The 27,267-nt window shown below is 37.8% G+C and overlaps 1 protein-coding gene and 1 long non-coding RNA gene across 5 annotated transcripts in view; one reads left to right on the top strand and one right to left on the bottom strand.

The window, feature by feature from the left end:
• Positions 1-9,187, bottom strand: part of SLC8A1 (solute carrier family 8 member A1) — a 379,615-nt gene extending 370,428 nt beyond the window's left edge. For 3 of the 4 annotated variants that reach the window (XM_032352871.1, XM_032352872.1, XM_032352870.1), the window contains exon 1: positions 8,978-9,186. Coding sequence is in view for 1 of the 4 variants with exons in the window: in XM_032352866.1 (XP_032208757.1) it covers positions 8,978-9,010 (33 nt within the window). In the remaining 3 variants the exon portion in view is untranslated. Of the gene's footprint in view, positions 1-8,977 lie in introns of all 4 variants that reach the window. The other variant, XM_032352866.1, reaches the window with a different exon arrangement.
• LOC116595976 lies at positions 8,313-16,334 on the top strand. Its single transcript, XR_004287945.1, has 3 exons — positions 8,313-8,686; positions 14,748-14,836; positions 16,140-16,334. It is a non-coding gene; the product is annotated as an uncharacterized LOC116595976 (long non-coding RNA).
• The last annotated feature ends 10,933 nt before the right edge of the window (positions 16,335-27,267 follow it).

The following is a 27,267-nucleotide window of genomic DNA, read 5'->3' as shown; positions in this document are numbered from 1 at the left end:
ACCAATTATATAGACACTCGACCTACAAGGGCACTATGATTATCACCTACTTTTATTTATTTATTTTTAAGCAGGCTCCAGGCCTATCATGAAACTGAACTTGGAGCCTGAACTCACAACCCTGAGATTAAGACCTGAGCTGAGATCAAGAGTCAGATCTCCAACAAATGGAGCCACCCAGGCAGCCCTGCATTTTTTCGTTTTGCTTACCTTTCTTTTCACCCTCCCTACCGCAGCCAGAATTAACTTAAAAAAAAAAAAAAATGTCAGTGAGTTCATTCCATTTCTCAGCCCATAATCTTCCAACAGATTCCTAACACCCTCAGAATTAAAGTCCCCCAACTCAGTCTTCAAATCTTTGGGCTTCAGAGACCTAATGAACTGGCAGCTGGCTATATCTCTGATATTTGTTTGTTTATTTGTTTGTTTATACCACTCCTACTTTTTATCCAGTTTCACTGGGTCTGTTTGTAGAACAGATCAAGGATGCTCTTACCTCAGTCCCTTTCAACTCGCTGTTTCTTCCCTCTGTTAATAATCTTCCCCCTCATTATTCATGTGACTTGTTTCCTCACCATATTTAATTTTCTGCTTGAATTTGACTTCCTCCAACCACCCTATTCTAAAAATGATTTTCCTTCTTTTTGTCTATCTCCTTATCCTACTGTACTTTTTCTTTGGTGTTGGTATTGAGTCATACCTCTGATACCCCACTTCTATTAGCACTGTGGAACCTCTGTTAAGGTGTATGTATCCTCTTTATATTACAGTTAAGGTATATGTTATATACACCTTAAGGTGTAAGTATCTTCTTTATACACAGTTTCTACTATGTTCAATTCTTCGACATAAATTAACAAAGTAATTGAAAATAACTCCACACACTTCCTCACTTTAGAAAACTGACAATTTAAAATAATGTTGCCAATTTTTTCATGAACACCCCCCCCCCATTCTAGGTGCTTTGATTGGCAAGTACTGTCTTTTGACAAGCACACAGGATTTTAAAAAACATGGATTCAATCTGTATTCGTCGTTTTTGAAAATTGACATGAAATTGAGCCAGAGACACTTGGAGACAAAGAACTTTCTAGAGATCACCCAGTAAGGCTCTTAGTAAGACAGGGAAAACAGGGAGAAAAGTGTTTCTTCAAGTTCTTGACCCGGTGTGTGGACATCTGTCCTCTTTGGGTTTGTTCCTCATCATGCCCTTTGGGGGCTGCCCTTGCCCACCTAGCAGCAATTTCAATTCTGTGGCCCCATCTCATGTACTACACAGGTGGACCTGACTGAACCTTATTAATAAGAATATAGCATCCAAGGGGAGCTGTAGTTCCTACCTTCCTCAACTCATAGCAGCATCCTTATTGGGACCCGGTGCTAAGAAACCTTTCTTCCTCAGAGACTGCAGGCCCAAGAGGGTCCCAGCCAGAGCGAGCTGCTTTCTTTGTGTTGTTAAGACTTTATCTTTGGTGGGGCACCTGGGTGGCTCAGTGGGTTAAGGCCTCAGCCTTCAGCTCAGGTCACGGTCCCAGGGTCCTGGGATCAAGCCCCGCATTGGGCTCTCTGCTGGGCGGGAGCCTGCTTTCTCTTCTCTCTCTCTCTCTCTGTCTCTGCCTGCCTCTCTGCCTACTTGTAATCTCTGTCAAATAAATAAATAAAATCTTAAAAAAAAAAAAAAGACTTTATCTTTGGTGACTGAATTCCCATTTATTTTGAGAAAAACACTTAAGCCTGGAAACTTTTGATTAGGCAAATTGCAAAGATGCATCTAATATCTTATTTTATATGTATTTTTAAAGATTTTATTATTTATTTGACAGACAGAGATCACAAGTAGGCAGAAAGGCAGACAGAGAGAGAGGGGGGAAGCAGGCTCCCTGCTGAGCAGAGAGCCCGATGCGGGGCTCAATCCCAGGACCCTGAGATCATTACCTGAGCCAAAGGCAGAGGCTTTAACCTACTGAGCCACCCAGGTGCCCCTAATATCCTATTTTAAAATAAAGAGGTTTAAATTGTAAGAACACAAAAGAGAGAGAGAGAGAGAGAGAGAATCTTTCATCTCCTCCACCCACCATGAATGCAGTGGTACTGGTCTTGGTGCTATAACCAGGGAATCAAAGTATCAAGGAACTTCTGTCTTCCCAGTGAGCTTCAGTCTTTACCCTAAACCACGCTCATACCATGAAGCAGCAAAGATTACCTCTAGACATTATCCTCATACACTCAAATAGATTATTGAAGGGAAAACAACAACAACAACAAAATGAGCTTTGGGACATACATTCTCTATAGTATTTACTTCATCTGTGTTCCCTAAAAAGCATGGGTCTAAATTTTGGCTTTGGGACCCAGGGACTGAACTTAAGCTAAATATATCGTGTTACTTAAATTTAGTTCCTTAATAATGAAAATTTTGGTGTCTGGTTTGTAGTATACTGTGGTTTTATTTTTGTTTTTACGCCCTCTGAACTACTCAGGAAACTGCAATTTAGTTTAATGAATTATTACGGCTGTTTACTGTTGATACGGTGGTTTACTTTTGGTAGTTTAAAAAATGCAACCTATTAAGGCTTATAGATTTATGGGGCCTATAGGAGCTCTAGTTTTTGCTTGTCTCTGATCTTATTTGCTTTCCCATTCTCCTACCTGCATCAGAGTAGACATTTCTCTAAGGCAAAAGAATATTTTAAATTAATAGTTGCAAAATCATTTCTGGGGAAACAATAAGATAAATAATTTTTCCTGTGTGGTAGAACACAATAGAGTGGTACAGAGTGAATTTGACCTCTATTTCTCTGCATACGCATGATAAAAAGAGGAGAAAAGAGGTAAGTTTTCATGACATGCTCTTTGCAAAAAATAAAATAAATAAACAAGTAACCAACTTCTGTATAATTTCTGTTACCATAGATAAAATAGATTGCATCATTGTTTTCATAAAACGAACACATAATTCTGCAATAATGTATGTTGAATTCCTGAAAGTTCCATGTTCTTAAGCATACACTAAAATATAAGTTGAATGTCATGTGGAGTTCCTGTTCTTCATTTTAGATTAATTGGAATTTAAAGGCAATTTAATATGTTTGTGAGATGGATCCCTGAAAATAATACTAACTTTCATTTGGATGATTTTTATCCCATTTTATGATTTTTGTCTAACTCATTTTCCTACATAACAGTGAAGAAGGGGGGGAAGGATGTGAAGATTCTGATGCGTATTTATTGAAACATGATACAATGAACAGCGAGGGGAAGAGGATGGAATAGAGTCACAAAATAATAATTTAACTTCTGTGTCTGAAAAGTATCCAATCAACAGTTTGGAAATGTTACTTTATAAAGAAAAATCAATAATATATCTTATTCAGAAATATTCAGTGTTATTTAATAAATATTTAACAATAAATAGTACTTAATATTAAATAAACATTTCTTATTATTCTTATTCAGAAACACTGTTTCAAATGATTAGCTTACTTGTTCAACAGGCTAAATTAAATGAACACTAATCTGAGAAGAAGTTTGCTTTTCTTATAAGACACTATACTGAATACTTTCAACATTACTTTTTTCATGCATTAATTTATTTGTTTCCATTTTTAAAAGGTCAGGAAACAATTGTGAGGCAGTTGTAACACAGAAGCTAAGCACAGACTTCAAATCCTGTTCTTTTTATTTACCTGCTGTGTGACCTTGGATATATCGCTTAACCTTTCTGTGTAGCACTCTTTGTAAAATGGATGCTTATCTTACAAACCAATTGTCAGAATTAATAAATTAACATATGTGACTTGTTTAGAACCATGCTTGGAAAATAATAAACCTCAACACATGTCAAGATCGTTTCTAGGAAGCTGCCTTAAGGAAGCTTGCATTAAGATGCACATTTGGGAGCTAATAGATTTGTCTGAATCTAGAATTCAGAGCTTTAACCAAAAGAAAAAAAAAGCTTTTTATTTTATAGCATACATTTTATCCATATAGGTAAAACAACAGTAAATAAGGTAAGATTTAGAAATCATATGTTAAAATTATATTTCTCTAAACAAAATTCAAGAATAGCTTGCAATTGATAATGTCATTTTATATATGATCACATCTTATCTCTCAGGGGACAAGCTGCTGGACAGATGAAAGGACCAGACTATAATTACTCTTATAATTACTATTATATATTATTATTAATTGGAACATAATGCATTACTCTGAATAGAGTATTCGATGTATTCTTCTATTTCTAAAACACACCTTGCTCAGAAAAGGATTCAAGAAGTGTCTTGTTAATGGTGCCCTTTTCTATGATGATATGAGTCCATTTTGAGATTGCTTTTTTGTATGTCTCTTAATATTCATGAATAAATATAAATCTGTATTTATTAATTCTTGGTATATTAATAGTTTGCAGGCTCAACTTCATGATATGATTTGAAATAGGAGAGGCATTCAATGCTTATAATCAACCAAAGAGTGTTTAATCAGTACCTCCCAAAGCCAGTTAAGCGTCTGCCATGGGCTCAGGTTTTGATCTCAGGGTCCTGGGATAGAGCCCAGCAGGGCGGGCTCCCTGCTCAGTGGGGAGTCTGCTTCTTCCTCTCCCTCTGCCCCTCCCAGCCCCCTGCTCCCATGTGCTCTCTCTCTTTCAAATAAATAAATAAATAAATAAAATCTTTAAAAAAAGGAATTCATCTATACTCTCCTTGAAATGTGATCACTCTTCTACTTAGTATTTCTAGTTTCAGAGACTTGAGAGACTGATTTGATTTGTTTCTTGCTTACAAAGATGGTAACACCATTTATTGGCCACTATGCCAAACTCCTCGTTTGCATTTTTCTACTTAATCCCTTCACTTTGGTTTTCACTGTGAAATGGAGGGAAGGAAATGGAGGTCACAGAGGTGATGTCACCTGTTCAAGGTCACACAGCCGTGAGTACATTGAAGAGCCAGAATGAAATTTAGCGGGTGTGACTCTACCCACCCACAGCAGCCAGAACTCTGCTCGCTGCTTTCCACTACCTTGAAGAGGTAGACTTCAGCCCAGGCTGAAGTCTAAGGCTTTTAAATTTTATTTACCTGCATTTAGTCCAGACTCTTTCCTTACAGGGTTTGGACAACCTAGTCTTCATTTCCCACCCACATGGCAGAAGTCTTTTGTGGCCTTACATGTCCTCATCGTATTTTGGCTAGCGTTAGTTTCTTGTTCATAGACTTTGACATGTGATAAATTAATATATATTTTGCATAAAATCATGCACCCTCTTCCCAAAGGTCTTGCCATTTAAAAATGCAAAAGTAATAAATAAATAAATAAATAAATAAGACAATGATTTGCTTATTCCTTAGAAAACAGTTGCTATCCAAAATTAACAAGGCTTTTCAAGATGGCTGTTTAATAGTTGCTAAAACAACAGAAAATTTCATTTAACATCTGTAGTTCAGAACCATAATATCATATATTCATATATTTTTTTACCTTTCAATAATTGTGGCTAACACGCATATGCTTCAGGCTAAAGAAGTATATGAAATGTCAAATAGATTCGTATCAATCCTATGGCTTAGAGGAAACTTCTTTTTAAATATCCTGAAACTTTTATGGAGGAACTCCATGTCACCAAAGATTACATCAACAAAACTTTCAAAGAAATAGTCTCTTTGGGAAAGAGCTCATTTTTAATCTTCGGCTGTGGTTCTGTTAACTCCCCCAGTTGAAATAAACTGAAGTGGTTACCACCTTTTTTATTACAAAAAGGAAGTGGTTCTTAACCTTGGCTGCATATTTAAATTTTATGGGATAGATTTAAAAAAATTAACTACCCTTGCCTGGACCCCATGACCATTTGTAGTTCATCAGGGGTGTAGTGTGGGCAGCACTTTATCCAAGTGTTTCTAATGAGCAGTTAGAAGTGAGAAGCATGGGAAAAAGTCAAAGGGGAGGAAAGCCCATCTTCTCCTCACAGCATCAAGTGTCACAGAGTTCATTATCTTCTTATTACTTTATATACCTTAAAACTGCCTTTAAAAACCCTCTGGCATGAAATTCTTCTAATTTTCTTGCCATGACACTTGAAAAGACCGTGTAACTTTAAGATTAAGAAAGACGTGCTACAAGAACAGGCTAGTTCTGATCGGAAAACCAAAGGATCTGGATTCTGGGGAAACTTCACTTCCCATTGATTAACCTTGAAGAAAGTGGACAGCCTCTCTGGTCTTCAAATTTGTTCCCTAGTCTCTTGTCACCTTTAAGGTTCTTGCAGCCATCAGTGGTTTGTCTGAGACCACTCGAAGTCCCACAGTTTTTAATCATCTGAGAGAATTTTATTTTACTTTATGTTCCTAAAGGGATTCTTAAAACAAAGTAACCAATGCTATCATTTCCTTGAAACTTGATGAATTTTCCTGTAAGCCAAAATTTTTCATTACCTCTGGAAAAGGAAACTTCTATTCTTACTTTCATATAAACTCCCCCTTCAGTATTCAGGGAAGTTGTTTCCCGCTGAAGCCCCTAAAAGCCCTTAATCTTCCTACTCATTGGGGCACAGCTGACCCAGCCCAGGAGCTATTGTCTCTGGTCCTGCCTTATACACGGGAGCCTCAAATCCGTGCTCTATGCTCTTGGGATAAATTTCAACTCCTGTGTCATTCTTGGTCACCATGAATTTCCTTCATATCTTCAACTAACTATGGCATAGAACATCTAACTCTTTTTTTTTCCCCACGAGACTGTCAATATTTTCAATTCCTCTCTCAAAATATGACCTTCCCAAGATTTTTTACATGTATAGTCATCCCTGAGTGCTTCACAGGTCATAGTCAAAAGGTCAAGTAGTTTGTCAATTTTCTTCATAGATGTTTACATAGTCCATATGAAAATAGCAGTAAGTCACTCTTTATTACTTATATTACACTTCTCAAATTTGCTTGCTAAAGAAGAACAGGAATGGCATTTCTCATGAGGAATGCACATGAGATGAAATGTACTTGGCAGTAAGCAACTGAGAAAACAGCCAATGATGTCATGTATGCATTGCATCTGGTCACAAATACTAGTGACATAATTTATAATAACCTTTTACTTATTGAAAATTGCCCAGACTCTTGCTGTGCTGTTCCTTTAGAAAAGCTGGTTGGTATGTAGTGTTTAATTAAATATTTTAAAGCCATCCTTTTGTAGGCCTGTTCCACTTTAGCTAAAGTTATGACAGCTTGTCTCAGTTGGTTTAAAAAAAGAAGGCATAGTTTATTGCCTGTTTCTCTCACGCGTGCGCGCGCATGCGCATGAGAATATTAGTGTTGTTAAGTCAAATAGCCTATTTTAGAGGTGTGTGAAGGGTAAGTTTGAATGTGCTGTTAATTTAGCGTGTTGTCAGTGTAAATAGTCTAGACATGAAAAGGAATAATTTTATGAAAACATCTATGTTTTTTATTATAATTATTTTAGTAATGATGAAGTATTATTATTGGAGTAGAACAATGTTTTCTCCTTCGCTGCTGCTTTTTTTTTTTTTTTTTTTTTGTATTATGGAAACTTCACAATTTGAAAGAAGCCACCGCATAACTATAGTCATCTTATCTATATTACCTAAGTGAATTGTTTTTTCCTCTATCTAATTTATACAAAGAACATCTCCTTGCTTGTTATTATAAACCATTTCATTATTTTCTTATACTTGTTTATTAAACATTTTGCATGTCATCCTTTGTCATCAGGGAGGGAAAAAATACTTTCAATTTTTTCTTTCTTTTTTTTCCCCCATCTTATGCGCTATTTTAAGATTGAAGACCTACATAACAAGGGGGCTGAAATCTTGCTTGAAATAGAGACAAATTATTCTCAACAACTGAAATTGTAAATTTACATTTCATTTTCTTGCACAAAAATTCTTTTAATTCAATCTTGGAAAAACACACACATTTTACAGATATGACCTATAAATTTTTCCTTTGACTTTTGTGAGTGTTTGGCAATAGTTCCCAGATTTTGCCAACAATTTTGAAAAGACTGCTTTAATGATCTAATTATTACAATTTGGTAATTAGCTAGAGTAGCATTTCAAAGTGTTATTGATATGACTTGTTTGAGCTAACGAGTATTTTAGAAAATAGACTAGAGTCACAGAGATCCTGGTTTTGTTCTTGCCTTCACGTTTACACTTAAACTTTGGACCCCTGAGACATGCTGCTTTTGCGATTCTGTCCCAATCCAGAATTCTCAAACATCCCTGACAGCTAAACTAGAATAATCTTTGGGGAAATCTCCCCTCAAGTTCCTATGTTTTCAGTCATTAACAAAAAAGAAAGAAAAATGTTAAAGGTAGCGAGAACCGTCCAGTGTTTACAGCTGGTTTCAGCAATTTCAACTTGCGCAAGACCCGTGTTTGTGAAAGCAACTCAAGAATCTTTGAACAGGATGTAATCAACCTCCGATCTGCTGAGAAACACTGCAAAAATGACTTCCCCTGCCAAAAATAATAATGTCGTTTACAAGCAGCTCTTCCATGTCTGAGGAAGAACTAGCCCCACGTGTGAGTTTATGCCGGCTTCAGAGGAGCTAGCAAGGAAAAGGGCAAATCCTACCAATCCCAGGCTAAAATACCGTATCAGAACCTGAGGGAAGCTGTGGCCCATTCCAAAGGTGATGGCAACATCCAGGAAGATTCATATCCACAAAAATCCAAACGGTAAGTGACCCCAGACAAAGGGATTATAATTGGCGGCCATTCTGTGCTGTCCCTTTCTCTCTGCAACCAAGCTGCCCTGTTTTGTGAAGGCAGAGCTGTCAAATATCTCTTAGTCACCAGCTCCAACCCAAATCTTTCTTTCTTTTTTTTTTTTCTTTCTTTCCTTTCCACCCCCCCACCCCACAAAATGTCATCTGGCAGCTTCCCTTAAAGGACATCAAGAGCTCTCGGGAGGGAATATTCCTGAATGATCCTTTCGATAAGTTTCATCCCCAAAAGCCCTGCACCTACCTCTCTGTCAAGTCTGGGCTGTTCAGTCCGCATGGGCTGGATGTGAAAAAAGACCCGGGATGATGGCTTCTCCGAATTTACCAGAAAGAAAGGACCTGGGATGCTTGTCCTTTAAGTGTCTCTAAACATGGTTTGCATAGCTGGATCTCTGCTTATCTGTGCCTTTCGGCTTTCGCTTCCATACATGGATCTGTTCCCAACAGTAACTGCAAGCTGTGGAAAAGCAGCTATCTGGCAGCTCCCCGCTTCATCCAACACATGGACGATAAAAATACACATCTAGAGATCCTTCCAGCCAGGCCCATTTCCCGCCCCGCCGTCCTGCCACGATGCCTTTTTGGAAAGATGCTTTCAGATTGGCATTTCTACTCCTCAGACATTTGGAACATAACCGCTTTCCCCCTCATTCCCACATAGAGCTTTTAGGATGTGGGTTTGCTTAGCTTTATGAAAACAGAGGCACGATTACAGTTCCTGACCGGGGTCTTCATGCTTACAGATTTTAGCGATAAGATACATACAGGACCTGCACAAGGTTTAGTGAATGAATGAACAACACATCAATGAGCGGCTGAACAAATAGACAGTGTGTATGAACGAATGCACACATATTTAATGCATTTATTTAGTTAAGAATAGTTGTTAACACTCTGAAATCTTTGTCTTAAAGGATCGGGTAGGAGCAGAAGGTCAAAGTAATCAAATCGCTAAGACAGGAGAGGCCAGCCTCTTCCTTAAACAGCTTCTCATTTAGAATATAGCAGCAGTAAGCTACCATCTAGCATATAGCGTGAGATTTAGAAAACTCCTTTTAATGTTAAATGTAAACTTGAATGGAATATTAATTGCTACATTTGTTAACTGTGACTGATACTTTAAATGTGACCTAAATTTTAAGGGTAGGAGTCAGAGAAGGAGAAATTTGGCTCTGGCTAATAAAGGTATTGGTGAGAGGTACTCCTTCAGGGGGTGGTGGAAACTCCACTTAGCCTTCTAGTTCCTGGAAATTGGACTTTTCCATCTTAAAATTTCACTCTCTTTTTTTCTGTCCCATGTCTGTTGTTACTCGTGTGTGTGTGTGTGTGTGTGTGTGTACATATATATAAAAGAGAGAGAGAATTTCCAAGTAACATTTTTCCGTTCACCATTTTTTTTTGAGTCATGTTAAAACTCTTACAGAGTCTCTTGTTTGAAGAAGAAGAAGAAGAAATTGGAGGTATACAAGGTTAATTCATTTTTTCATACTGAAATGGAACGAATTTGCTTAAAACATTCCAGAGGGAAAGGGGGAAGGATAGATGAAACACGATTGGCAAAATGATAATCGTTGCAGGTGGTTGAATGCTCAATAGGGGACTCAATATATTATCTTCTCTACTTTGTGTATGTTTTTAAAATTAGAGACCCCAGGAAACAAACTGAGGGTTTCAGAGGGGAGTAGGTAACAGGGTGATGGGTACTAAGGAGGGCACGTGGTGTGATGAGCACTGGATGTTATACACAATCACTGAACACTATATCAAAAATGAATGATGTACATTACATACAGTGGCTAACTGAACATAATAAAAAAAGAGATTATTGAAAAATAAAATCTTAAAAAAGTAAAGAGAAGAAAGGAGAGTGCAAGATAGATATATTAATGGTGAGTTTGAGAAATTCTAGATTTGCATAATCTTGGCAAAGCAAAGCACTAAAGCCAGAACAAGAAGGGGCAAGTTGTATGTTTTTCTTTCATTCAGAATATTCTGATATTCAAACCTCCCCTTCTTCCCCTTCAATCAGACATACATATGTGTGTGTATATACATACATGTATTCCATATAATAATACATCTTATGTTGTATATATCTATACAATGTATTATATATGCATAATAATATATTATCTATATAATATGTATCCTATATAACAATAAGGTATAACTAAGGAAAATTAAGATATGGTATTTTAAAAGTTGACCAAATGTAGTTCAGTGATGGATATGATGGATGGTGACTGTACCCACAAGCCGTTCAGGACCCTTTCTTCCCTTCCTTTTTTCTGCTTTAGAAATCTGAATGGGGGGGTGGTTAGCACCTGGGTGGCTCAGTCAGTGAAGCGTCTGCCTGTGGCTCAGGTCATGATTCCAGGGTCCTGGGATTGAGCCCTGCATTGGGATTTCGGTTCAGCGGGGAACCTTCTTCTCCCTCTCCCTCTGTGTGCTTGGTTGCTCTCATTCTCTCTCTCTCTCTGTCTCTCTTTCAAATAAATAAATAAATAAAATCTTAAAAAAAGAAATCCTAAAGGGAAACTCTTTTTTTTTTTTTTCTTTTCCCCCCCCCGCACTGTCCCTTGCAGCTAGGGACAACCATGTAACAGGTTTCTGGCCACATAGGTGTAAACAAGAATCACCTGAGTGACTTCAGGAAAGTGTTTATTTATTAAAAAGGGACAGATTCAGCTTTTGCGCCCTGCCCCCCGGCCCTATATCTCTTCCACTTGTTTCCTTCCCAGACAATAGACTTGACTTCTGAAATCGCAGCAGCTTCTCAGTGGGCAGGAGGGGACAAGGAGGAGGACAAAGGCCTGTGAGATGAAGAAGCTGGAGCAGACAGACAGACAGAATTTCAATTCTTGACACTGTCACTGAGTTGCTGTAATAATGAACTACCCACCCCTGGACTTCCTGTTCTTTGAGAAAAAGAAAACTAGAATTAATACAAAAAGTGGATTTCATCCATTTTGAAAGATCAGGCTTTTGTGGAGAGTTCTTGGGTTTTGTTTGTTTTTGTTTCTTTTTCGGTTCCAAGTATTTTGGTGGATGATGGTAACATTCAAAATCAAATTCTGATTTTTCCCCTCTGCCCTCAGAACTGTTCAATCCTTCCCCAAACCATTTAGGATAAAATATAAACTTCTTAGCTCAGTTCTCAGATATGTTTCAAAATTTATTTGCAGTGCAGATTTTCATGTCATCTCTGGTCACCACCCACCAAGGTCCTTTCATTTCCCCAGCTTCGAGTGACTGCCGTGTGTGTGCAGCCTGGCCAGGTAGAAAGCCACGGTTTTCCTCAGACTTCTTCTGCTATTTTCCTGTGGCTTTTCTTTCTGCACAGAGCACTCTTCATTCTATTCTGTATTTAGCTAATTAATTTCAAGGCTCAGGTCAGCAGTTTTCTCCTCTGGGGAGAGGACCCTAAACCTTCCCATGTGGTTCAGGTTCCGGAGCACACATCGTACAACCCTTCCACTCTACCATTGTGGGGTACCTACTATTTGACTCCATTTCAAGTTCCATACAGTCAGAGAACAGATTTCATTTGTACTTGTATTATTAGGACTTAGCATGCAATAGGTATTCAATAAAATATTTAAGTGAATAAATGACAAAATAAGTAGAAGGCTAATTATTCTTGAACAGAAAGATAAAGAAAGATGTCGTGGATCCATTGCATGGCTTTGAATGAGACTCCTTGGTCTCAAAGCAGGGTTAGAATTGAGACAGGCATGGACCAAGTAATGAGTACATATGTCCTGAGTTCCTGTGTGAATACATGGGTAAATGAGAAAGCAGGAATTCCCGGTGGACAGAGTTTGAATCATTGCCAAGAAGCAAGAATCAAGAAGTCAAGCAAGATCTGCTTGACTCATTGTGAGAAGCCCACGTAGGCTGAGGCTTGGAATGGACAAAACCTGAAGGACCTCTACTTGACAGGCTTATCATGTTGGTTTTGGGTAAGTTAAAGGGAGGAGTTTGGGCACAATCATAATTGTGATTTTTTTTTTAATGAGACTTAATTTTCCTTCTTGATGAGACTTGATAATAGAATACTACAGCAATCTTAAAAGCAAGTGTTTACTGAGACAAGCAGGTGGGTGGGTTCTTACTCAGCAAGAAAATTCTTAATGTCTTCTTTGTTTCTAAAGATACATCTTACTTTCTAAGTCAACTATTGAATACATTAAAAGAGGAGAAGGAAGAGGAAGAGAGGTGTGATCTCCCATCAGAATGAAGTGTTGGGGCTCCACCTAGTTTAAAAATTAGTCGGCCGTGCTTATATGATCACTTGCATTTTAAATTCTGCCCAGAGCATTGAGAAGCAGATCGTTGTGCTCAACACAACAGACTGCATCTAGAAGGTCTCTTAATGTAATTTTAATAACCCTAAATAAGAGGAATATTTAATTCATTTGGTATTTTCATTGTTAAAATATTTGATTATTTGCATCCTATATCATATGTCATGTCATATATCATATACATAATTTGGTGCTTTGAAGTCATCAATAGCAATTTGGCTCTAACCGAGCTGGTGGTATCCAGGGAGATGATCTTAGATAAATTCATCTCATTTTTACTCTCTTCATAGGGATTGATTTTGCTTTTCTCTGCCATTTGCAAATGATAGGCCCTCTTGCCTCTGCTTCTTTCTAAACTCATGTCCCATAATCTGCAAGAAAAATTAAAAAAAAAAATTGCGAGCAGATTTTTTTTTGTCTTCCAATGTATGAGCCCTTGAACAACAGAATAGAAAGCCCAGACTGGTCTCATATTCCCCTAGGTTTTAAGTTCTCAAGCTCTTCATAGGTGTCCAATGATATTCCTTTGGCTTTATATGGAACTTAAGGACCTCCCTCCAGGAGAAAGCACACAAGTTGGGATAGCCATAGTTACTTGAGAGTTTAATTCTCTATCTCATTAAAAACAAAACAAAACAAAGAAAAACAAAATGTAACAGAATTCAATTTTTTTTTTCTTTATTGAAACTGTAGATTCTCCTTTGAAACTGGATTAGAATATTCTTGATTCCAGGCCATCTAATCTATTTATAGTACCTAATTTTAATGTTGTATTCCCAAATAAATTCCCAAAGTAATGTTTCTAAATAAATAAATTAAAAAAAAATATTAAGGACATTAATCAACTCAGATTCTTCTGTTATTAGGTGTGGGTTTTTTTTTTTTGTCATCAGATACTATTTTAAAAAAATCTGTGTTTAAAAACCTTAACTAATTATAAGAGTGTATCATTTAAAGTCTATTCTGTCTTATTCTATCTTCCCATGTAGATAGCCTAGTTAACCATGATGATGTCCTCGGGCTTATCTCTACAGAGCAGGCAGAGATATTAACATACAATGAAGAAGTTTTTTGTTTCGTTTTTTGCAAATATTTCATTCAGCTATGGGCAGAGCTTGAAGAGATGAGCTGAAACACTGGTAGAAATTTCAACATATTTTGATTGTAATTGCTGGACACCTGAGTAAAGAGAAAATGTTGGAATGCCATAGCATTCCGTCCCTCTGGGACCCCAGCAAACTGTTTGCAGGAGAGGGTGATTTAAAGGCACCGATGAACCAGGAATCATCCTGTCAGGCTAATAGGAGGCAGACTTAGCAAGGTCAGTGAAGCTGGTATGGACTTGGAAGGACTGAGCTGTGAGACTGTAGGAAGCATTTCTCCAAACACACTCAACCATTGGTCCAAAGAAGTCAAGAGACTTTGCAAAAATACATTACTATGCATTTCTGAGGATCTAACCATGTCCAGAGTCTCACACAGCCACTAGAGGCCATAAAGTCTTGTATACGTCACGTGAGCCAGTCATTAACATAGAAAAAAGTGTGGCAAGTGTTTAGAAAAGTGTCCAGACATTACAGGGAGATCTATATTTCTCCAAACCTGAGCTTATTTTATTTGCAATACTTTAGAACTACCTACAAGCTACTTCCAATGGATTGCTTTCTAAGGGCAACCAGTTCAGTAAATCTCTCTGCTTTCCTCCAGTCTTTTCATCCTGCATGTGAAATTTCAACCGTGATGGATGGAGAGTCTCGGGTCCAAAATCTCACCAAGTTTCTTATCCACAGATACAGGTAAGTGGAAATGGCAGTTCTCCAACCCTAGCATTACTCATTGTGATTGGTTTTTAACTCATTGCAGAGTCAAATAACACTGGTAAGTGTAATAAGATGTTTCAAAATATTTCTGTGCTTGTTCATCTGCTTGGAGGACATAAAGAGGCAAATCTTAAAGCAATGTGTTCTGATCAAGAAACAGCTGGCAATGGCAGGAGCCTGATAGGGAGCAATCAAGAATGGGAGGTTGATTTTGAATGAGACGTTTGTCCAACTGTGAGACTGAGTGATTGCAGCTGAGAATAAGGGCAAACACAATCGCCAGTGGCTCCAGGTATGAAGTTATTGAAACCAGACAGGTTTCATATTTTTTTCTGTTGCTACGTTCACATTTCATCCATAGATTGCAAGACTGTGGAGGAGGAAAAAAGTGCTTCAGTGTATTCTTATTCTTAATGACAGCTTCTGAGCTGTCATGATTTGAATTTACAAGGACAAAAAAGCTCCTTCAGAAACAAGTAACAATATATTCCAAAGCCAAATTGTGTATGGGACAGGTAAGAGTGACTCATCATTAAATGGTGTTGGATATGCATTGCCTCTGTAGCCTGCCCTCAATTTTTATATTGGTTGTGCTCTGTTTTCTCGACTTGGATAGCTATGGGCAAAGTCATTTCATTCTTCCTGGTTCCTAACAATGTCATTATTTTATTGAGATAGATCAAAGGAGATCAAAGGAGCCGATCAATAAATATGTGCTGTTGACTAATCTGTAATTGCAACACTTTATGTCTGGATGGCACTTGAGTTTGGGAAGTACGTTAGCATGCCTAATTTCTTTAAACTTCACTTCAACACCAATATATTGTCCGAAATGTGTGTCTCTTTAGGCCTCATTACTTCAAGGTCATACTTTCTGTATCGCACAAATACATCGCAGACACATAAAGAAAGACACATAGCCATGTAAGAAAAATTCTCCAAACTTGGGGCACCTGAGTGGCTCAGTTTCTTAAGCATCTGCTTCAGCTGAGGTCTTGGTCTCAGTGTCCTGAGATGAGCCCCAAGTTGTCTCTGGCTCCTGGAGTCTGCTTCTCCCCCTCCCTTTTCCCTTCCCCTGTTCTTGCATGCACTCTCTCTCTCTGAAATAAATAAATAAAATTTTAAAAAAAGAAAAAGAAATAGTCCCCAAACTTAGGCTTCATGCTTTGTTTAGTATATCTAACAACATAATTTTTTAAATAAAAATCTTTCTCCTGCTTGTATTACAAAAATGACCACTTGATGATTAATAAATCTTTCTTTTCTTTCTTTCTGTAAGGCCTAGAGAGAGCCAATAACCACATGGAATACAAACAGGAATGAAATAATGTTCTTGATCTCAATGAGATTGAAATTCACTTGCTTCTTCACCCAGTCCTTCTCAACCAGCATTCTCATTAGACAACCTCAGAAAAAGAAAAAAGAAGAAGGAGAAGAAAAAAAAAAAAAAACCACTTATTTTAGAACCTTGGGAGTCAAGCTGGAGCCTGGGCAGCCTTTCCACTGTTGGAACTCCTTTGTGGATGCTCAGATGTACAACACTCTTTTTCATCTCGTTGCTTTTATAATGCAAAGGGCAGAGGCAAATTATTTGGAGTACAATCAGTGGGTCCAGGGTATTGAAACACTCCTTCATGACAATGCCAAGTTACTTTATTTGTTCATGAAGCACTTAAAAATGAGAAAGAACAGCAGGCCTTCAAGAGAGAGCAGACAACGAGTTGGCTCCCAATGTTTTCATTACCAAAAGAGGGTGTTAAAATGCATAGAAATGTTAAATCTCTCCTAAAAAAAAAATCAATAAATGACACATTCAATTAGAGCGCACTCAACCCTGATTTCACAATCACAAGAGATCTTAATAGGGGAATGGTTCGGAAGTATAAAAAGTATTTTAATTTCACCTGCTGAGTGTTAATGCATTTGAAACATTAGAGGGGAAGCTCTTGAAGGGACATAGATGATCTGTACCGCCACCTACACTCTCTCAAACACAAATGATAATGTATGTGTATGGAAGGAAGTCTGTTCTGGGGAACACTACTTTTACTGAAATGGGTGTGTAGGCTTAAAAATGTCAGGTCTGACCATGAGACAGAAGTGTAACACCACTTGTTGGTATTCAGAGGGCATTTTTCTTTTGAGGCTCCCAAAGCAACTTATGGGTGTAACTCAATCTTTGTTGTTGTTATTTGGAATCTTAACCATGTGCTTTCATGCATCTAGCAACCTGGAAAGTGACCAGGTCTCAGGGTACCTGAACCTTTTAGAGATTTAATTTCTTGTTAAGCCTGGCAAACGAGAAGGTAATGACCCCTAAACCGAGGCTACCCATGGGCAGGGTCTTCATGGACAGTTGCTCCATGGCTGTAGGGATGTCATTCAGAACCCCAACCCCAACATGGCCACAGTAGCGTAATACTCCACCTAGTGACCGATTAATAAAAGTCCCAGCTCCTTTGAGGGTCCAGTGTCTACACCGAGAAATGGCAGAGTGTTTGTTCCAAAATGAAACTCTGGTAAAAAGGCTGCATCAGACTTTCTAACATCATCACAATATTTTAATTAAAAAAAATGTTCTATTTAGAGCATTTATATTTCACATCAATATAGTTATTTTGGGACTGAGATACCATACTAGAGAACCATTGGGTCCTTATGATATTAGGATTTATGCAAGAAAGAGCACATTGTTGCCATGGGGATCAGTAAATAGTCTTGATCTGAGACACTAGCTCCCATTGCCAAGACATGGGTGGGAGAAGGTGGTTCCCACAGACTCTGTTTTCTCTAGACTAAAAATACAGCATGATTTCTATTAAAGGGCAATTAAAAAAAATTCTCGGTGATGTAGCCTAAAAGAAGCATACCCTATCATTTTCAGAACAATTAAGCAGTGAGCTCACTATCTAATACTTCAAGATTGTATTTGTACGTGATATTAATTATGTTCATTCTCTGTCACATCAGAGGTGGTGTTGCACCAGCAGCTTTTCTTAGTTCTGTTCACAGGGTCTTAAAAAAGAAACGGTTTATGTAGATATATGTATTAGAGACATAAATTACTTCCTTTTAAGGGTTACAATATAAACTTAGCACTTCGAAGTTAACTCTTTAAAGTCATCGTTTGGCTTTGTGAGATATTGCTCTAAATGGTTGTGATGAACGAGAATTTTCTATTTCTTCCAGTTTTTAGGGCCTTTGGTCAAGAAAGCCAAAACATTAGAATTTTTCCCCTGAAGATTATTATTACACAGTAGGTCCAGATATCTATAAGGAACCCTTGCATTCATAAGGTGTTGTAGAGTTTGCAAAGTGATTTTACCACCGATCATTTTGCCCAATGTACTTCACAGTCCTGTGAGATAGGCAAGGTTTATAATTAGGTAATTGTCTCCTTTTGTATGATGATATGGCAGCATAAAAAGTTCAAAATGTGGGGTGCTTGGTTGGCTCACTTGGTTAAGTGGCTGCCTTTGGCTCCGGTCATGACGCCAGGATCCTGGGATGGAGACCCACATTGGGCTCCCTGCTTAGTGGAGAGCCTGCTTCTCTCTCTCCTTCTGCCTGCTGCTCTGCCTACTTATACTCTCCATTTGTGTGTCAAATAAATAAAAAGCTTTAAAGAAAAAGTTCAAAATGCTTGCCTAAAGCTAAATTAATTGATAATACGTGTTAAGACTGAGCTAACGGTCTCAAGATGAAAAAGACTTTCTTCTCTACTGTGGCATTAAGGAAATGATACATTTCATTGCATACAGTTCGTCCTATAAACTCTATCATTCCATCATCAAGACTTCTGGATTTAATTCTGTGACAATCAACACTAAAGTAATCATCTTAATTATTGTCTAAAAATTTTGTTGAACTAAATAGCAGTTAAGGAATATTGTCAATTGGCTAGGGCAGGCTATATCTATTCACGATCTGTGTAAGGGTATTTATTTTAAGAAAATTTGGCACACATGGTAAGGAACTAATTTTCAGTTCATACAAATTCTGCCAAAATTAAGTTTTATTTTACTACTTGGAAGGTAAGTTTCCTCCTCTTCCTCCACCTACTCTGTCTTCTCTTTCCCTCTGTCCCACATGACCTCTTGTAACCTTTCAGGCTTCATAAGTTTATCATTGCACAACTTAATCTATCTTTTTACATTACTTTGCTGGATCTCAAGATAGCACAGCCAGGTTTACAAAATTATTATTATTCCTCATGCTGTCTTCCTCCAAGGTATGTTTCTTATATAGAGTATTTGTTGCGCTGTTTCCAGTTTCAAATTAGTATAATTCATCAAGGGATCAACACTCACTGGAGAACTAAAGTATATGCATTTTGAATGACTGCTTCTCAGAAGTTCTAAAGCATGATTTTCTCTACTTAAAAATTACTCCTTTTCATGCTGTCTCATTTTTCCTTGAACATTATTTTCAAAAGGACTCAATTTGATAAGAATTTCTCTTTTTTCAACTGCTCCCTGGGAGAGTCTTCTGTTGGTTCTTATTACCCAGGTCCCATCTCCATCCAGCTTCCTTGTCATCTTACCCTTCTTTCCTATGCACCACCCCCATGACTTTCTACAATTTTAATTTTCTCCTTAAATTATAGAGTTGGCTTCTTATGTTCGTGACCAGAGAATCCTGCTTGCTATACAAGAATGAAAAGAAAGCATTAAAATTAATGCTGTTAATTTGTTTGAGCAATACTGTAAAATAACCAGATATTTTTGTCATCAAGAGTTATTTACTACAGCAATATTTTATTTCCTCAATTCACTAGCATTTCTTTACCGAGGTATGGCACATTTTGCTTGAATCTCTCATTGCTTTTCATAGGTTGTGCTTACTCCATTTTGGAGAAGGGAGCCCATATGACCTAGATCTGTTCTCGAAAGCTCCCTACAGTCTTTATACTTGTAGCAGTGGTTCCCAAACTACATTGAAATCATCTGGGTTGGAGACCCACTCATTTGGATATTATACCACTTATGAGACTCATGTAGGAGACAGAGAAACTGAAATAGTGCCCAATTTCTCTAGGTCAAGGTAATTTCTCTAGGTCAAGGACAAAAGTCATTCAGCTGCTTCTCTAGTCTCAGAATCTGTTTGCTCTGCTAACTGAACTACCCTGATCAGATCAATAATGTCCCTTATCTGCAGTGGGGCAGGTAAGAAATCTACTCCAAAGGGGCAGGTGAGTTGCTTTTTCCTCCTACATGCTGCTTGCTAATGTGAATCTTGGCATAATAGACACTACTTGGCAAAAAGATAGGTGCATCAAAGTAAAAATCATGTTCTCAGTGGTTTCACTTATTTCTGACCAAGGTTTAGATTTTTCCCCATCGAAGGTCATCATGAAGTCACTGGGAAAAGGTGCCTTCCTATCTTTTGAAATCTCAAGTGAAGATTGGAGAGAGCAGGGCAAGACCATTGACCATCGGGGTCCCTCTTAGTTCATGTCTCCCGCTTCTGTGGGTCTATAGTAAACACAGTTCCCTGGAAGACTCCATTCAGATCAAGACCAGAAAATAGGCACATGCATATTCAAATCCATTCTTATCAATTATATGTAACTTCCTTCTCTTGATTAGTATGCTAAGGATGAGAGGATGAGAATTTATCGTGAGAAAATAATTGGGTTGAAAGCTTATTTTCTCTAAGTCCACTCCTCATCCTCTGTTCTTCATGTCAGTCATCATGACAACCATTTGCACAATCTCCCAGCTTTGCAACCAAGCTTCCAATTGATCTCTGTGCCTCCTGCCTGGAGTTCCTCCTGTATCCACCTCACATCGCATCCAATATAATCCTTCCTAAGCTTGTCTCTGATTTTATCACTCTGCTGATTTAAATCTTATCTCAGAGCTTTGTGGATCCTCTTAAGTTTCCTAGCTTCTGTACGTGGCCTGGCACCCCCGCCCACTTCTTTTGGCTCATCTTCCATTCTAGTCCCACCAGTATCCTCTATATCCTCTACTCTGGTCCGGCAAATTCTTTGCCTATGTTCTCAAGAATTTCCCAGGTGTCATTCTTTTTACTTAAAACCTTCTCATTTTTTTTTTTCCTCTCTACCCACTTCAAGACCAAGCTCTTAAAAAGGACTCCTTCTGACTTCTTAGTAATGACGATTTTTTTTTTTTCTCTGTCTCCAAAGCCCCCTCAGCAGCTCTTTAACACCTGTAATAGGAGATAATATTTGCTGGTTCATGGCTCTGTGTCTTCCACTGGATGTAAAACTCTATGAGGGGAAAGAGTGTGTCACTTTGTCTTTCTCTGCCCGGCACCTAGAATTGTGCATGGAATGTAAAAGCAATCAAATTTGCTTTTGGAATTAAAGAAGAAATTGAACGAGTCAATAAAGGAAATAGATAATGTAAAGAAATATCTGAAGTTTCCCAGGAAGGCAGACTTGCAAACGCACTTTCCCACAAACAATCTCTCATAGCTAAATATTTCCTTTTGCAATCTCATCTCCAATCTTTTCATTCTGCTGAAACTGTACTTTTCAGGCCCAGCCTACTGACTCTACCCAGGACTCAAGGTGAGGCTCATTTCCCTCTGTAATAAACATCGATTGGGTATCATGTACTCTTGCTTAATCAAGCGGTCTCATTTCCCTGAACCAATTAACTCAAAATTTCTGTCTCTTCTGATATGTTTTTCTCAATTAATTAGAAAAGAAAGTAAATTCCCATTAACACACCTGTGTCTAAACATGGAAATCCCTCAACCATAACTAGTCAACGCCCCTGCATCGGGCCGCTTGTAGCACGTTAAGCGATGGGTGAAAGCTACAGAGTCTGATACCTGAGGGTGAGCCCCAGTCTTCCTACTTGCTGGGTCACCTAGGGTGTGTTACTTCAGGCTCTTTTCGGGAGAGTTGTGGATTGCAAGCCTCTTCCATGTGCAGTTTGATAGTACGACGGGATGTGATCTGGAAAGCCTCTAAACCTTATCTTGAACATAGGTCCTCCGGAGATGAGACCTAATTATGTGGGTTACTATGAAGAATCGTCCAACTGATGATATTCAATATACCTAATTGCATTGAGTTTTATACTCCTAGGTCATGGAGTTTTCAATATTTTAAATCAAATTAAATAAAGTATACAGGACAAGAGTCTCTAAGTCGTAGAGAGTAAAAAGGTATTTCATTGGAGCTACCAAGACATTATATAAATGGTTGTGCCTATCGAGATCACTTGATTTCTTGACTGGAAAGCTTATGGCTACTCTTCAAACACAATTGTGGACATGAAAGTGAACATTCAGCTATATTGTCCTCCTGTTGGCCCACTTACTTAATTTTTGGCATTATTTCTTCTGTCATCCCCTTTTTGATTCCTCCATGTTCTTATTTTTGCTCATATTTAGCTAACATCATCATTGAAAAGGATTTATTAGACTCCTTTGGTTTACTGAATTCAATCTCCCATGGTTTTCTTGTGTAAACCTTTTCTTTCTGTTCAGATTATTCTCCGTTTGCATCACTAGATCCAACTTTTTTTTTTTTTTTTCCTATTTCCTGCTTAGGTGGCCTGGAAGATTGACCTCAAGAACATAATCACTAGGATTTTCTTGCCCTCTGGCTTTCAAATGGGCTCAGTCCTTTAAGAGGCTCTGGAAACATACTGATGCCTGAGAGAAGAGCTAGGTTGGTACATTAGATTGTTGGACCCTGCACCCTGCCCTAATATCTATACAAAACCCCTCAATAAAATCTTTTTTCAGTTAAGTCTCTCCTTTGGAATCTGCCTGATTGATTTTCCATGTATCCTCAGTTCCAAGAAAAAGATATTTGCCTGCAGGTAGCTAACTCCAAGGGCTTATAGAGAGTGAGGGGATGAGGTGACTTATTAAGTGATGACATTGAGGTCTATAGTGGTTAAATTACTTGTCCAACATCACATGGCTGGTCTACTTATGGGCAATTCATTCAAATATTTATTGAAACATGGAATTAGTTGGGCCGTGGAGATAAAGATAAAACATTGTACCTGCCCTTAATAATCTGTATTTCAGTGTAGGGGAGGGATAAACCAATATTTAAAATGTAACAGGAGTCAGGGAGCCTGGGTAGCTGATTCCATTGAGTCTGACTCTTGACTTCAGCTCAGGTCATGATCTCGGGGTCATGAGATCAAGCCCTGTGTCTGGCTCCATGCTGGGTGTGGAGCCTGCCTAAGATTCTCTCTCACCCTCTGTGTGTGCACCCTCTATTTCTCACTCTCTCAAAAAGAAATAAATTAATTAAATTAAAAATAAATAAAAAATAAAAATATTTAAATGCTTAAAATGTTAAAATGTAGCAAGAGTAAATGCCCAATGCTAAGAATACTGAAGTAAGAAAACCCAATTTAATCTAGGCCTTGCAGATGAGAACAAAAGATGAGGTGGGAAGAAGATGGTTCTTTGAGTGGAGGGTAAAGCATGCCATGAAATTATCTTCTCATGCCATTTTTCTTGCAGCAGATCTTGTGCTTAGAGCCTTCTCCAAGCAGCATCTGTTTTCTCCTGGACTGCTGCAATGGGCTTCTAATAAAGTAGTATCTGGCCCATGATTCTCATCCTCTGATCCACCCTCTGCACTGTGGTCAGAATATTCCTTTCAGATGCAAATCTGAGACAATTCTCTCCTTAAAAATATTCAATAACTCTCAGTTTTCCTTAGGATTAAAAAAGCAACTACAGTTAATAAGTACTTATGTGGACTGGTTTCTGTCCCTATCACCAACTTCATCTCTGGCTACCCACCCCTTCTCTCTTTTTGTCCTCATCTCTATAACAGTGACCGCTGCTCTATGGGTTAGCTTTCCACAGTAAATTACACCTAGTTCACTGCCATTTAGAAGCAGGTGATCCCCCTGACATATCACCAGAAGGTCAATAGTAACCTAACAGTACATCACAGTGCTTACGTCATAGACCTCACTTCATCTCATCACATAGATGTTTTATCATCTCACATCATCGTAAGAAGAGCAATGGTGAGTAGAGTACAGGAAGATAGTCTGAGAGGAACCACATCCCCATAACTTTTATTACAGTACATTGTTAAAATTGCTCTATTGTTTTTTAAAGATTTTATTTATTTATTTAACGATAGAGATTACAAGAAAGCAGAGAGGCAGGCAAAGAGAGAGAGAGAGAGAGAGAGGAGGAAGCAGGCTCCTTGCTGAGCAGAAAGTCTGATGCGGGGCTTGATCTCAGGACTCTGGGATCATGACTTGAGCGGAAGGCAGAGACTTTAACCCACTGAGCCACCCAGGTACCCCCAAAATAGCTCGATTTTATTATTAACTATTATTGTTAATGTCTTATTGGGCTTACTTTATACATTAAACTTCATCATAATTATGTATTATAGGAAAAATATATATAGGGTTAGTACTATCTGCAGTTTCACACATCCACTGGGATTCTTGGAAAGTATCCCCACAAATAAGGTATACCGCTCTGTGACCTTTTAGGTCCTCGAAAATGTTGTTCTCTCACTGCTGGACCTTTGCATATTCTGTTCCCTAGTTTTAAAGGCTCCTCTGAACCTCTTGCCACTTATTTTGTAACTTCTATAAAAACTTAAAGCATTAGCTCAAAAGTCACTTGCTTGAGGAAGCTACCTCTGAAAATCCCAACATAACAACCTACAACTCTTTGCAGCATCACAATTCTGATGAAGTTAAATATGTTCATTTTTATATTTTTCACCTTTTGAGAATGGGTATGATTTCCATTTATTCACCGCCTTATCCGCAGAATTAGATCCAGTGCTGTACTGATGGCAGGAGTTCAATAAATAATTTTTGAATGAATATGGGAATAATTATAAATGGCCTGGACTCCAGGAAGGCATTGTGCATTAGGGGAAAGTGTACCTATGGGGAGCATGATAAATGAGGCTGGAGAAGACTGCAAAAGCCAAATCTTGAAGGGTCTTAAATGCATGACAAATCCGGACTTATTCTTGAGGTGATAGCAGCCATTAATTTTTATTTTTCTAAGCTCAGATTTTCAGGTATATTGCCTGCCTGAAGAGCAGATTGGTACAGAAAGAAGCTGGAGCCAGAGCAATTAAGAAGCAAATGCAAATATTCCAGGGACAAGCATATGCCAAAGTAGTGTTTCTCAAATTTGTTGCATATCATAATCACATGGACAGCTACTAAAGCCCACAGAGGTCCAGGCTCATTGAAGTAGAAGAGCTCATTGGGCCTTCATATTTTTACCAGTACAAATTTCCCCAGGGGACTCTGAAAGCCATACATTTGAGAGCCACTGAAGTAAATTTAATATAATGAGATGTAGTCTTGATAAAGTTGAATGAGTTTTTGAGGTGTGGAATGGATACAAGTAAGGAGTCCCTATTCACTTTTAAGTGATGAGCTACAAGGGCTAGTTCTGCCATTGGCTAAAATGGGAAGAGATGATCAGGGTTGCATCTTTATTAAAGAGATTAAAGTCAGTCTTTTCTCCTCATTTTATGGGTGTCCATGTTTTGCAAAATCTATCCCAGTTGGTCAGTGATGAGCTGGGGTCAGAATCCCTCCTGACATGATAAAAAGGATTACTAGAGTTCTCAGTCTATGATAAGATCTTAAAAATACCAAGTGATAAGTTACATGCATCTTAGAATATATATATATATTTTTCCCATCTAAGTTGTTGCTTCACTGTCAACTTGATTAATCTGTGAAAGAAAACATGCGAAGTTCACTGTAGTGCTTTATATTTCTGTAGTGTTAAGTATCTGCCCCTTTGTTGCCAAATCTTTCATGATTCACAGAAGTTTAGTGTTAGCACCCAAACTCTGGATAATATTAAATCTTGTGAAAGATCAACTGAGAAAACATTTCTTCATCATCCGACTTTAAAGAGGTACCACCCACATACTAGTGTGGTGTTAATATTTGCTGATACTTAATAGTACTACTGAAATAAAAAAAAATGTATTGCAGATTTCACATTAGTTCAGTGTCTTTATAATGCCTAGAAAATGGTAGATTCCCTGGAATTTGTACTTTAAGGGTAAATATAAGACTGGGCAATATCCAGGAGCAGCAATCAGGAAAGATCCAAAAGATGCAATAGTCTGTGTTGTTAATGTTCCTGTACCTAACTTCACCACACAATACGGTAAGATGTTACCATAAGTATTTTAGATTTTAATCTTAATCTTTAGATGTTAGATCTAATCTTAGATTAAGATTTTATGGTAAATAAGATATTAAAAGGTCTCTCTCTATTTGTCATAATGACAGACAACCTGGAACAGTAGAAAGGACCTGAGTTCTAGTCCAAACACATAACCAACTGTGGGACCTTGAGATCTTCTTTTAACATTTTGTGTGTTTCAATTCCTCAGCTTTTAATGATGGGAATGGCCAGTCTCTAAAATTGGTTCTTCTTCTGGTTCTACAATTCTGAGATTCTGGGTTCTATCGACTGAGCATCTGTATCGTTTTTAATAGAAATGTGATTTCATCTGGGAACATCTGTTACAGTTTATAACATATTTTGCCAAGTCCTTGACCTTAATTATTCATAGGCATCAGATGTTCCTTCACGGAGTCTACTCTGCATCTTACTGAAGGAACATCAGTTACGCTTGTGTCTTGAGTAGTGTCAATCTGGCTCAAAAAATACGCCAAATTTGCTAACATGATCATTAAATGACTTCTTAATTAAGATTGTCAGTATCACCAGTGATATAGTTCAGAGCTATTTTAGCATTAGAAATTACATAAACTACTCATTTACATTTTTATTTTTATACTTACTGCAAAATAAAAGTATTTTTGTCAAAGGCGTCATACTTTTTCCAAATAAACATGGATTCTAAAATAATTCTGTGACACACATACTAATTGACTAAAGATACTGCTGTTTTATTTCCTCTAATAAAGCAATATTCCCTTACTAATAATTATACCTACTTCTATTATTAACTTAGAAATGCACTTCTTTGAGCTCAAAATTTTATTTTTATGATTTCCTGGCTATAAGAAGAGTTTAGTTTGGGCCCTAAGTTTTGGGCCCCCAGTTTTTTGCTTACTTGAAACCAAGGAGATAGAGATAGGTTTTTTTTTAACTTTCTCCCAGTCTTTGCCTTTACTATTTGTTCATTAAAAGAAAAAGTGCAGTCTTCTATGGTTAATTATTAAACCAAGGCAAATCTGATTCCAAGGGGAAGAAAGGATAATAAACAAAGAATAAACAACCCATTAGAATCAGTGCACTTTGGTGCTTTGTCTCTCTGTCTCTATTTTCCAGTCTGCAGAAGATGGTAGGAAGGCATGAAATAATAATCACACTGTGAAATGTCCTGCAAATGATTTGAGATAACAATAGTACAGCTCTTGACCAAGAGTTATAGTTGCCAAGAAGTATCTACGATTTCATGATTAATTTAA

Source organism: Mustela erminea, chromosome 7 (genome assembly GCF_009829155.1).
Source record: "Mustela erminea isolate mMusErm1 chromosome 7, mMusErm1.Pri, whole genome shotgun sequence".
Classification (NCBI taxonomy): domain Eukaryota; kingdom Metazoa; phylum Chordata; class Mammalia; order Carnivora; family Mustelidae; genus Mustela; species Mustela erminea.
The sequence above is the reverse complement of the archived record's forward strand: the minus strand, read 5'-3'. Positions and strand labels throughout refer to the sequence as shown.